The 13,968-nt window shown below is 41.0% G+C and overlaps 1 protein-coding gene across 7 annotated transcripts in view; it reads left to right on the plus strand.

The window, feature by feature from the left end:
* The window catches only part of FILIP1 (filamin A interacting protein 1), a 102,145-nt gene that overhangs the window by 31,848 nt on the left and 56,329 nt on the right, over window positions 1-13,968 (plus strand). For 5 of the 7 annotated variants that reach the window (XM_063152892.1, XM_063152896.1, XM_063152894.1 and 2 more), the window contains one exon: window positions 10,283-10,561. The exons of 1 other annotated variant lie outside the window; for it this stretch is intronic. In XM_063152892.1, the coding sequence (XP_063008962.1) occupies window positions 10,289-10,561 (273 nt within the window). In that variant the 5' untranslated portion in view covers window positions 10,283-10,288. Of the gene's footprint in view, window positions 1-10,282; window positions 10,562-12,854; window positions 12,977-13,968 lie in introns of those variants that run through there. One more of the 7 variants, XM_063152899.1, reaches the window with a different exon arrangement.

Below are 13,968 nucleotides of genomic sequence, written 5' to 3' on the forward strand. Positions count from 1 at the left end.
AAACCCATCCCAAGCGCACAAGCCCCTCCAGTTTGTGACTTCATTATTGCAAAGCTGGCAGGGTTGGTTATAGCAGGGACTGTGAGGGCAGACACGGTCCCACAGCCTCTGCCATGTCCTAGCACTTGCCACCAAGTGTGGCACTGTGTCAGATGCTGATAACGAGGTGCCAAATACCTGCTAGTGCCTCCCCACCCATCAGCAACATCGGCCTTTGCGATGATGCATTTCTGGATGCAGCCCCAGTTCATCAGCCAGTTCACTGATGTGCCCAAATTCAGGGTGCCGAGAGATCAGGGCTGACTCAGAGGGGCAAAACGGAGACCTCCAGCCATGAACTCTCACAGGGAGAAGGGAACAACACCACCCTCCACCCAGCACCTTTTACCATGGGAAGATAGGGGAGGCTTTCCCTGACAAAGAGGAGCCATGGTGGGGTAGCAGTGGGCACTGGAACTGCCTGACTGAGGAGGAGGAGGAGGATGGACCTGCAGTCCTAACATGGCCTCAGAGAGCTCAGACTCCATTTCAAAGACACTGCAGATTATGGATGGAACCTAAACCTCTACCTAAATCACACAAGTGAAATACTTAAAGCTGGGTATTATGAATTTATACCAGTGCAGACAACTTCAACATCACATAGGCTTGTAAAACACCCACTCTATTTGTTGGATCTCTTTTTAATATCTTTCCATGGCTATGAACTGAAATTACTTTCTAAGAAAAGCAGCTGAGAATGTTTTAATGTTTTCCTCTATCCTTCCTAGTTAAAAAAAAAAAAAAAAAAAAAAAAAAAAAGAAAATTAAACCCATTTAATGAAGTTAAGAAAGGTAGGGTGTTTGGCTAGTTGCAACAAGACAAACACAATTAACTTATATTTTATCCCTGATGAAACTGGATTTTAAGATGTCACAGACGTGATAGAATCTGGCAACAGGTAATCCTAGTAATGCTAATGCAAGACCAAGCTTATGCAGAAATATTTATTTGCTTCTTCCTTCTCCTTTCCTTCCTTACTCAAAGTAACTATGCTGTATTGCAGCTTAGCCTGAATTTTTGCTCTGAATTAAAAGGCCAGGTGAAGATTTAAGCAGATTAACATTAAAAGGCTGTTAAAAAGCCCCGTCAAAACCAGCTCAACCTGTACATGCAGGATAACTCTTTAACTTCATTCTTTTCAAGTGAAGAAATTGTTGTCTAGGGATTTTGAAACCATGACATTACAAGAGGCATGCAAATATGGTTTCTAAAAATGAAAACTATTAAAGTGGCTGAGGCCATTCTCAATGCCAGGTGAGGCATCTGCAGATTTTTGTGCTGCTCCCTGTCAGCAATGTGAAACATTGCTATTATTTAAATCATTTAGGCTGACATTTACTTCTTTACTTTCTTTGCCACAAGTTCTGAAGTCAGTGGAAAGCTGCAGGATTACAGGGAAATGATGACAGTCACTGGGCTGGCACTGCCAGGAATGAAGTAAGACTCTCCTTTCCTTTTACCTCTCTGCAAACAGTAATGACAAGTGAAGGCCAGGGCTTTGAATAATGCAAGGGCCACTCTGGAGCCTCACAGTGCCAGTCCCCTTATCAGTGACACAAAGAGCTCCAGGTTTGTGCCACCAAGCCCAGCAAAAGCCAGGATAAGGCTGGTGTGAGGTGAGGATGTTGTACAGCCTCTCTCTGTGCTTCAGCTTCTCTGTCTCTCCCTGATCCTGCTGAACCTCTCTATCACCAAAATACCCCTCAGGAGCAACTTAAAAATATGCCTCTAGAATAAGTACTAGAGTTCAGCGTGCCTTGATCTAACTTGAAAAATTCAGGGTTTTTTTTCTGTTTTCCCACCACCCACTGCTTATTTTCTCTCTCCAGACTGTGTATTTATGGTGAGTTGCACTTTCCCTTAGCACGGCTGATTAGTTTTCCATTTCCTCTGTTTGTAAAGGCTGGGGAAAGGAGAGGTTGTAAATTAAACAGTGAGGGGGCATGAGCACAGATACTGGAAGGTGAATGTGTGTACCCTTGCTAAACTCTTGCAGTGGTCCTTGGCACACTTGTGGCCAGGCCACTTAACACCCTCCCATCCCATCTGAGAGACGTTTCAGGAGTCAGCATGGGCTAGAAGCAATTCCCAGTGGGTGCTGTGGATGCAGCCAACATGTTATGGATGCTAAGAGGGCTTAAGAGCCTGAAGTATTTTCCAGGACAGCTGGCCTCACAGTCAGAGAGGAGTCCTGGGCATGGTTAATCTCCAGCATACGTGTAGCCAGAGAATTTATTTTTTTTTCCCCAATAGGAAAAATATTGTAAAACCACCAAAATTGATAGTGAAACCCAAGGCCAGGTTTAGAATCAGAGACTATTTTTAACTCCTGGTTTTAAAACCAATTAAACTTCACAGAGGAGGAACCTTTTGGGAGGTGGAAGGCAGCGCAGTCTAATGGAGGGGGTTAAATTCACGTCTCACCAGATGACAAGGCATTCATGTGCAAGCTGGTACTCTGTGTCTATCAACAACTGAAACTTCCTACAAAGGAGTCACTGACAGAGATTTGGAACTTGCTCCCTGCTTTGGTTAACAGTTGAAATTTGAGATGCTGCAGATGGCTTTTTTTACACTGTTGTCTCTTGGAGACTATATTTGTAGAAGATACAGGTCCTCTGTCTATTTTTTTTCCTTCTGCTGTAAAATCTGTATGGGTATCTACATTGTGATTAACTTTTGCATTTTTTTAAAGCAAAAGAAAGATTAATTAGTCACATGTGAAACATAGCTATAGTTTACTGCTTCAGCAAAATCAGAGCTGTGCAAATTATGGCTACTGAAAAGAAGACAGATTCAAGATCCACATCAGGTCAGAAGGAGACATCAAAATGTTTACCTCTACCCAAAGCTTAGAGTTTGCTTTTGGGACATTAATCTTTTTGTCTCATCTCACATTTGTTAAAAATACAAGTTAATTTTGAAATAAAAAGTAATTTCAAAGTGAAAAGTTGAAACTTATCTTGTGGAAAGCTAAGGGCTTCCTCATTTCCTAATTGTATTTGCTATTTGTCCCATGATTCATCAGTAGGTTGAAGCAGCTTGCAAAGCTCAGGGAATGACTTTACTTTCTGCGTTGTATTCCCTCAGTGATATTTCAGTTTTAGGTGTTTTGGTTGGTCATACTGAGGCTACAAACAAGGCAAGGCCTGTGATGAGTTTCAGCCTGCTCCTGTGTACTGCTGCTTTCAGCAGTTTTCTATCACCTTGGCAGGAGACTGTGCTCTGTTATAGGAGCAGTGGACTTTAGAAATTACTTACTAGAGACACTAGAGTGTTGTTCCTATGTCCACAGTGTATTTCACCTTGTGGGTTATCAGCTTGGTTCTATGCTGCCAAGAGAAAGAAGTGACCAGTGCTTACCTAACACCAGAGATTTCCCAGCTGCAGGAGTGAAAAACCTTTGGTAGGCCAGCTAATCTGCATCACCTCTCTTACCATTCTCCAGGCACGTTCTGCCTGTCAGGGGATAAAACAAATGTTTAGGAGGTTTGGGCTGGAACTAATGGTGACACTGCTAGAGCTGTCTTCATGTGAAGTTCACAGTTTGATTTGAAATGGGTTAACTCAAAAGAGCAGGGAGCTGTAAAACAATATGTGAGGAATCATGACCGGGCACAGTGCTCAGCCCAGCGCTCTGAGAGTGGCTGCACCAGCTGGGTGCAAGGCCCCAGAAAGCAGCAGCATTACTTTCCTCCAAAGATTCATTCTCCTTCAGATCAGAGGTATTCCTGGCCCTGGGACACCCCAGTGTGCTGGGAAGAGGATGATTCGCCCATCTCTCCCAGCCCAGCTGAAATGGGCTGGAAAGGCTGCACTGCAGGCGCCTGGCACTGCTGCCACCCTCCTTGCTCCTGGCTAGTGCCTCTCAGCCACATGGCCACTCCAGAGAATAAATGTCTCAGCCCTCATCAGACCTTGTGGCATGTTTGTCTAGTGGTGTCAGCTACTTGAACTGTCTCCTCTGTGACTCCTGTTTGTGCTTTCTGGCAGCTGGGAAGCACAGTAATCAAAACATGGGTAGGGTGATATATAAAAGTTTATTTTTTTGACTCAATTATGATCTAATAGCTTATCATTCCTCATGCCTCATGCATCCAAGATGTTTTTCCAGATGAAGCCTGGGAAACATGAATCTTTGTGAAACAAGTCTATGTTACTCCTTAGTTGGTCAGCATGCATAACTCATGTAAAAGTATTCCAGATGAAACCACAAGTTTTCCTGAAAATGACAAAATTAATGGAATTATACCAGCACAAACTCTGTTCTTTGTAAACCTGTGCCATAATTTAGCTAGAGAAGAGTTTACCTTGGAATTAAGAAAATGGAGTTAAAGTGGTATAAATCTGCCTTGGTGATGACTGTGTTTCCTCTTTTAATTTTGTGAAATCCTTTTCTGCTTTCATGCTGATTATACTTATTTAGAAAGATAATGGATATGGAATTTTCAGAAATCTATTTTCTTTCTGAGAGTACATTTATGCTTATTCTTTTTTTTTTCAAGCAAAGGAACTACAGTTGATATAGTCCTTGGTGAACACAGTCTGTGTGTTACTATGCACTGCTGTTACAAGAATCAATTTTAAAATAAAAAAATAAGTCTTTGATAAAGCAAAAAGGCTTTGCTGATTCTCATGCTGCACCTCAGCAAGCATGTCTGCTATAACCTTGCTACTTTTCTACACTACTTGCAAACAGCAAACCCCACTATGGCAGCAGTGTCAACAGGATGAAGCCAATATTTATTCTCCAGTGCATGAGGCTCAGCACTGGGTGCTGTTCCTCCTAACACCTGTGTGACAAACACTTTTCCAGGGCAGCAAGCAGACCAGGTGAAAGGATGAAAGCAGCAATGGTTTACATAGATAGACTAGGCACAGGTCTGTAGTCTGTACAGGAATTACAGCCCAGTGGTTTGGCTATTCAAGCTGTTCACTAAATAGAGAGTTGTCCTGATTCAAAGAGTATCCATAGCTCCGTGCCAAGAGTCCAACAAGAAGGGCAAGCAGCAAACATGTGCTCTCACAAAAGCACATTGGCAAAGTGTAACACTGTCAAAAGGAACAAAGACCTTTTCTTGTTTGCTCAAATCATGATGCATATGAGGACAAGAGACTGGGGTTAGATGGCACAACGGATTAGTACTTTAGGATTGAAAATTTAGAAATTCAGGAAACTCCAGGATGACTAAGGTCAGATATTTTTTCTGTTCTTCATTGTATTAGTCATTAGGTTTATTGCTCTCCTCTGACCGTCATGACTGAAACAAACACAGGAGTCATCTGCAAAAGCAAAAGCAAGAATGAGGTCTGAATTCCCTTGGCCTAATTCATTCACAGTCCAGAGTCTGTCACATCCAGAGCTGCTCCACGCAGCATTAGAGTCCAACTGCACAGCATTGCTCATTCAGTGCAGCCACAGCTCCTACTGGGCCTATCACAACCTCTTGGGAATGTGATTCCTTTTACTCTTTTCCAGGCAGACAAAATAATGAACATCTGCAGAGCCCAGGGAAATGACCTGGAATAACCAATATGAAAACTAATAATTTTATTCAGTCTCTGAGGTGGTATGAACAGTTGTATCTCTACATGATTGTCCTGTGAAAGTCACACCATTGAAGCCAGGTAAACTTAGTTGTGGCTATCCAGATCCCTTGGGGCTAAAGCCATCCATTCCCATCTGGGGTGGTTCTTGCTGAGGACTTATAAGCCAATAAGGTCAATTTGATGCCCCCCTCCTCCTCCTGAAATTTGAGAAAATGTCTTCTTCCCTTCCCTTCCCTTCCCTTCCCTTCCCTTCCCTTCCCTTCCCTTCCCTTCCCTTCCCTTCCCTTCCCTTCCCTTCCCTTCCCTTCCCTTCCCTTCCCTTCCCTTCCCTTCCCTTCCCTTCCCTTCCCTTCCCTTCCCTTCCCTTCCCTTCCCTTCCCTTCCCTTCCCTTCCCTTCCCTTCCCTTCCCTTCCCTTCCCTTCCCTTCCCTTCCCTTCCCTTCCCTTCCCTTCCCTTCCCCTTTTCTCATCTTGTCTTTGATGTGTTTTTTTTAATTGATACCTCCTACTTTTAGATACAGACTGACACTATGTAATAAGTTTTCTAGCTCTCCTCATCATTTGTGGGGTGTTTCAGAACTGATGGAGGGTTTATATTATTTGGTGTCCAGTTTGAGTATATTTAAATTATTTTTCTCTCCTAGTCTTATATAGTGATCCATAATCACCAGGCAGAATCTTGTCTTGCTCAGTGCTTGAGTTCTCCTCAATCAGCCCTGTGTACCCAGGCACTTCTGCACATCACTTTGCTCCACTCCAAATTCCTGCACAGCAGAGCTCCTGAAAGATACAGTTCCCAAAGTCACAGCAGAGAAACAAATTCCAGTTTTGGTTCACTAACCCAGCTGCACTGTCCCAGCAATACTTTGTTAGCCTGTCAGAAACCCAGCACTTTCATGTCATATTCTAATCACTTAGATCTGCAACTGAGATCCAGACTACAAACTTATTGCCAATGGCAACAACCATATCATGGCTTTAAATCAACTTTTGTGCATGTGTGTGTGTATTATAACATTAGTATTATTATCTTAAGGGAAAATGCTGTGGAGCCAAAATCATCATGTCCAATTAGCAAGAGGGGCTGCACATTAAGTTCAAAGAGCCCCTTTGCATTATCTGATTCCAACAGAACCAGTAACAGAGCCTAATCTAACCTGCCATTTCAAGAGCTTTGGGGAGAACAAATCGCCATCAGAGGGGGAAAGAACTTGGAATAGCATGCAGCCTGTCCTCTCCTGACATCCTACTCAGCAAATTCCTCACAGATTTCCTCCTGATGTCAGTAAAACTAACATAAAGGTTATTTCATAAAATCTTCTGTGGATTCTAACTTGTGAAAACTGAAGGATCCATGCCCAGAACAACAATTCAGGCTCATGTAAATAACCATAGCATTTGTCCTTTGTGCATAAAGCTTAAAAAATGACTGAACCAGAGGAGGGGCTGAAGAGTTCCCATGCCGAGTACCAATGCTGTGAGCACATATTGAAATGAGTAGCCAATAAATGTCAAAATCAAGGTGACTGATCACATAAAGTCTTCTTGTTTGACTGGAAAATGTTAGGAAAGGTTCCCAGCTTAATATGCAATTTGATAAGGAGTGGGGAAAAAAGAAGTAGAGTTAAATGCTAGAGTTGTTATAAATCATACGAGCTATTTCTTCAGGGAACACAATCCCTTCAGCAGATCAGGAATGCTGTAAGATATGGAGATGTGGTCAGGACTGACAGCAGGAGGTCATTTGTTACCAGTGTTGGACTGGCAGTGTCCCCAGAATCAGTTTTGGAACACTGGTGAAACAACAGATAAGCAAAGTTTTGGGATTTGGATATTTACATACTGAAATAATGTCATGCAAATACTCAGAAACTTTCCTTTATCGTGATGCCATCAGAAATGCAGACGGATATCCAAAATGATAATGCTGAGCACTCCTTTCCAGCACACAGTATTTCAGCCAACATCACTGGTATGTTCTGGCTACTTCACGCTGCTCTGATTAAAACTCAGTCATCCCTACAGCTGCTTTGTGTTCCTAGAGCGCTGCACAACAGCTGGATCGTGCCGTTGATTTTGGCCCTTAAACTCCTTGGAAATTACTGTGTGAATATCGAAACCTTGGCCTTCTCTGTCACCATTTAAGCTTCTGTCACCTGCATCTCTGGCTTCAGCACATGTCACCTTTGCATTTGGGTAATGTGTTGAAAAAGTATCAACATCATAAGGGAAGACAGAGTAAGTGTTAGCATTATCCTGACTTTGGCAGGCTTTCACACTAAGAAAGGCTGTTAGGGGCAGCGTCCCTGAGTGTGGCAGAATGTCTGCCACACTTACTGTCAGGTAAGGCTTGCTGCAAAATAAATCTAAAATTTAAAAGAAGTTTTGAAAGAGACCAAGTTCAATCTCCTCTAACAGCAATCATATGCTAATTGGCCAGATGATACAAAACACCAGGTCAATTGGTTAAGCCTCTCTGTTGCCATTTTAATGAATATAACTTTGCATTTGTCCTTGGTGGGCCTCTACTGATTTATAGTGAGCATAAGCACGCTTGAAATATGCATTCCTAATTTCTCTGTTAACAGGTTGATAAGCCTATAGTCAACTGCTCAGTCTTTACACAGCTTCATGAATTGTTCTCTCAGCTCCCACAAGGACAGATGGATCAAAGTGGCTGTCTTGAGTTATGATGTGCCTGGGTGACACACTACCTTTCATGAAGTCTAACAAACTCAGCTAAGTGCATCTGGTTTATTATGCAATGTTTCAGGTTGATGATGTGTCTCAACTAGACATAAGTTAAATTTAACATTAATTGTGCACTTTCAGGTCACCTTGCTACAGAGAAAACCCTAAAATGGCACGTTACTAAGCAGAATATACTGTAATATAATAATCTGTTTTCCACTGCAAAACATATACAAGTCAGTCTTCAAATATTTGTTCTTAAAACATGTGGGATGTCCTGGATCCATGAAGCTATTCACTGTAAGCCATAAAAAATAGGTTTGGTTTAGAGATGAAAGTGGCTGGAGGCTGTGACCCACAGGGACTCAGAAGGAAACACTTAGAAAATAGAGACAGATTGAATCCCAAGTGCTCTCTCCTGAGAGGAAGCATGGTTGGAAAGTTTCAAACCCATTAAAGTTAAACAAATTGAAAAGCCCTATCTGAGAGGAAACATAGTACTATGTTTATTTTTCCATTATAAATCTGAAACCTAAAAGATTTCCTGAGGTTCTCAGGTATTGTTCATGCTTATAATGGAGATCTGTTTTTAGAAAGTGTAATTCATGTATTTAATCCAAACTGTTTGATGAAAAACACCCTGCATAAGCATTCAGGAAGCTAAAGGCCATTGTATACCTGTATCACATATTGTTTGGATAAGAGCAGGCCTACAATGCAAGGAATCTCTTTGTGAAACTCTCTCACTCCAAAATAGAGGGTCTAATTCTCTCCCTGTTTATGCTGCTGGATGAATTCCATTGAATTAGTGAAGACATGAGTAACCAGTCATGATAAAAAGACAATCTTCATGCTGAGTATGAAACTACAAAAGTGCAAGGCTAATTGTGGCAAGAGATTTATAATGCTGGCCTGAGTCAAGTACGTAGGCAAGCCACTGCAGACCCAGTGTAATTTAGCAAAGCTGAATAATCAATATATTTCAGGTTTTGCTCCCTCACTAATGAACTGCTGCTCTGAACTCCTTATCAGAAGTGTGCGTGATGTTATTGATGTCGAAAAGCATCTGTTTGAATAATGAGCAAACTGCAAACTAACAACAGGGATTAATTTAAACAAGAGGAAATACTCGGAAGCAGTGGAATATTTTTCATTAGATTTATTGCTATAAAAATTTAGCAGTACAGTTGGTCAGGTGACAGAGCTGAGAAATGTTTGCTGTCATAGTCTAAGGCTCAATGTAGGTGCTTAAGAAGACAGAAATGTGAGCGTTGAATAACCATGACCTGACATTTTGGGGAAACCCTGAATCTTCTGGAAAGAGTGTGTTGATATTGCCCATTTATCTGTTAGTGATTTCATACCATTTGTGCTCATTTTTCAAACTTCTTTTTAACTTTCCTTTATGGAACTTATTGTCTAATAATCCTGTGCAGTATTTGCCACCTGATTTACTCTGCATTCTCCAGTTTTCTTGGTTACCCGCAATAAAATAATTGCTAATTTCAGAGAAACAGCAGACTGACATTTGTTATGCTTTGGCACTCCACTCTCACAGAGAATTTCTACTCCAGCAATAAGTTTTTCAAAAATTTAATCTCATTTCTGTTTCTCAAGTAAGCCACGTATTAAATAAGATCTGTTTGACAACCTGCTTTGTTTTGTAGCGTTGAATTGTGAATGATCAACACATCAGCTGAAGCAAAGGAAGCACTGGAACACATTGTCCCACATCAATTTTAAGTTCCATACATTTAAAATCATATCGGCATTTGGCTTGCTGAAAAAGATGGCTAACCTTACCTTGGGACTTTTTTCTGCCACACACAGACAGTTGTTGGAATGGTTGAGCTTTCCACCACAATCTCTTGAGCATGACAGTATTTGCCAGTTTTTAGAAGACTGTTGCTCTTACCAAAGGCAGTATTTCCACTGTGGCTTTCTTTTTTTGTAAGTAATTTAGTTTACAAATGCATCTTTATGTTTGTTTCTTTCTAGGCAGGGATGAGGTCCCGAAACCAAGGTGGAGAAAGCTCGTCTAACGGGCACTTCTCCAGTTCCAAGCCTGTCATCAGCCACACAGAGAATGAAAAACTTCAGGAGGATGCCAAGAAAAAGAACAAACCTCATCGGAAGGAAGATGAGGTCATGGTTTCAGCAACTGTCAAACGGCACTCAAAATCACCCGGTCCTAGCGAGAGAAAGAACAAGAAGTCCATAGAGCTTTCTAAAGAAGACTTGATAAAACTACTCAGTATAATGGAAGGAGAATTACAGGTAAATTAAACGTCTTCTAAACCATATTTTCTATGTACCCATCTATTTTTAGGTTGTCCAAATAGCACAGGGCTCAACTAACAGGAACATTCATATTTAAGGCAAAGGACCACGAGGAGAGAGCAGTGGTAGTTGGTGTTTAACAGTCACAGTTTTAAGTGATGCTTTATTTCCCACTGCAGCTACCAAAGCAAGATAAATTACAAACACCTGTCAAAGAAACACCTGACAAACAAATGTGGATCTGCAGGTGAGGCTGAAAACAACCACAGGGGAATCAGTGGTGGGTGGGAAGAAGGGAGCAGGAAAGACAAGTAAATATAGGGAATATAATTACAATCATTACTGAAAATATTCAAGAGGCCAATATACAAGTCAGGAATACTGAAAATGGACTCAAGATGTCCCCTGGAACTTCTGCATATTTAGATATTACTGAGGCCTCAGCCAAAGCTCTGCCTGTCCTGTCTGATTTCCAGAGTCCAGTGCTTTGCACGTTCTTTGCCTTTCAAAGATCCATTCGTTTATTTCTTGGAGTAGTGCTTGCTTGAAAGCTTTCTCAGTTGTCCTGGTTTGCATGTTAACTCAGCCCAGTAGTAAGTCCCTGATGGCAGTCAGCCTGATTTTGCACTTAACTTGTTCCCAAATGTCTGTCCACTTTTGAGATTCTCTTTAATGCTAATTCATCATTGAACTATCTGTAGCATGAGAGATTCTCTCCAGAGAATTTCAAAATAAGAAGTTGAAATGTGGTATTTCAAAAAGTCAATATGAAGACTTGTGGCTTTTCAGAAGTTATCCCCTTTTGTGGTAGGACTGCTTTTCATATTCACATGTTCTTTTGGTTGTACTTTAGTGACTTTTTTTACTGAACCTGTGGACAAGCAGAAAAAAGCCACCCAAGCTGTGTGAAACATTTTGTCTTAATCCCTTTATTCCAATGAACTATTACTGTTTAGCTTTTCATAGAAGGCTTTACTTTTCCCCACATTCATAACATTATTACTTTAATGTTGAACTTGTTACCATTTTATCTGATTACAAGAAGCAATTGTTCTGTTAATGTCTTTGGTACGTGAGTCACCATTAGCACAACTCTGAGATTCCATCTCACTAAGTATCATTACGTATCATTTTTCTGCACATAATTCCCCTCTAGTTTGTCAGAAACTACTGTTAAATTACAAGAAGTATGCATTCAAAATAAATAATTTTGTCAAAGACAGAAAATAGTCATTTTACAATGAAAAACTACAGGGGAAAAAATGGAAGAAAATATGTTGAATGCAATTTTGTAGAGGAAAAAAGAAATTACCATTACAGAAAAGTAGCCATTTTTATTGTGCTCCATTTGACTTTATTCAAAATCTTGTATATGTAATTTCCTTAGAGATGGAGCTAGCGTGCAGCTTCTGTGGTGAACGGAGCCAAACCTCAGTAGAAATGTATCATGCTCATGTTGTTCACAAAGATTTACCCTGAAGTCACCTTTGTGGTCTGGAAAGGCGAGGTGAAGAAAGTCACTAATGTTTCCTGTGTGGCAATAAATGTGGTCTTTATTGCTTGAGTAATTCTCCTGTTCTTCACCGTAGTCTTTTACTTTGTGGGATAGTTACACAAGCTTTGAAGGACTGCTCATGTTCTCATTATCCCTATAGGGATGATGGGAGTAGATCCTGGACAATACTTTTAGGGGTTTTCATACATACAGACCCCAAAGAGATGGGGAGAAGCTGAAGCTTCCTGGCATGACAGGAGGGCATGGGGACACATGGTGGCCATAGAGTACATCTCTTCTTCTGCTCCTTGCAGCCAGCAGGGAAGAGAGTAATTATTTTTAATCCACACAAGTTTTAAATTTCATGTCAAACCCCCCATTTTAGTTATTTGCCTGGTACCTGTGTTGACCATTTCTGAAGTGGGCAAGCTCCAGCACTTTGGCTTGAGATGAGAGCCTGGCTTTAACACTACAAAGGAAGATGAGCCAAGGAAGGCTCCAGCCAAAGTAAATACTCTGGTATTACCTCCTGGCTGTCACAGTGACCTAATACACTGAGTCATTTCATGGCTTTTTATTTTCAGATCTTTTCAGACATCTCTGGTGGGTGGCATTTTGTTGGACTGACAAATCATATTGAGGTTTACTTTGAAGCCATTTCAATTCTGGCAAAGCAAACATTATCTAGGCATATGTAAGAAGAATTTGTTTTGATAATAGCATCAGGCTGTACCTGTAGGGAGATGCATTATTATCTGAATAAAAAATTGGGATAAATTACCATAATTTTTTACTCAGCCATGAGCAGGGGGCATCTTATGCCCATTCCACCAGGGTGACACTGCTTTGGAACCCTCAAACAGTGAGCTCAGCCACAGGAGGTAACCTGGGACAGTGACAACTGTGGGTTTAGCAGGGTAAGTTGGTAATGTATTCATGTGCTTAGTTCACTACTCACACCATCTCACATCACAGACCCACACCACATTGATCTTGGTACCAATATTAAGCACTTACTTTACAACTTGATGCCCCAGTTCTTTGTTTTGAAGTCAAATGTGCCAGAAAACCATGGAGAGATGCCCTGGAAATGACGTTTATGTCCTCATTTTTCCCTTGATTTGTTTTTGAAATTATAATACCCTCAGGTAGCTTGCTTGTGCTTTAGCTTCTAGAACCAAGTTGGACTCAGCTGTGCCTGTCTTCATGTTTCCTGGCTGGACCCTGTGCATTTACTGAATGTAGAAAAGGAAAGCTTTTCACAAACATCTGAGGTCACCATATAGCCTATGCCTTATTTTGCAAGAAAACAAAAGTGAAGAAGAAGTTTACAGAAGCTGTGGTGATGAGAATGTGTCCCAATATACATGGCAGGAGAGCTCTTAAGTACAGCCTCTCTGAAGGAGAGTGGGAAGCAAATGAACTGAAGACAGGGATTTATTTTAATGGGCCTACAGCTCAGTGGAGTGTATTTTCTCTTGTGAGATCTAACTGCTCATATAAAAAAAAGTAGTGATTACATGGTCTTTAAACCCATATTGAACATAGAGTGGCAAAAAATCCATGAAGTATTGCTTCCTATACCTGGAAAAAAAATCTAATTTTTAAATACTGTAAAGCTGATTTGAAAAGAAAACTTCAAATACCAGTAGAATAAATTGGACCATGAAGGCATAGCATTAATTTGCCTGGTTGTTACAGTGATTTCAGTCAAACCCACATGTGAATATTATTAATTACAGAGCAAGACAGGCAGTGTGGATCTTTATAATGATGATATAATACTATCTGTGCTTCACAGATTTTTGTCCAATGGCCTATGTATTTGTCCTGGCAGGAATATGTTCCCTTTCTGTATGGTTTCTGAGCAGCAGCCATTAATCTTCAGCAATACCAACACTGATTTTCA

The sequence above is a fragment of the Melospiza melodia genome, chromosome 3, assembly GCF_035770615.1.
Source record: "Melospiza melodia melodia isolate bMelMel2 chromosome 3, bMelMel2.pri, whole genome shotgun sequence".
Taxonomy (NCBI): Eukaryota; Metazoa; Chordata; class Aves; order Passeriformes; family Passerellidae; genus Melospiza; species Melospiza melodia.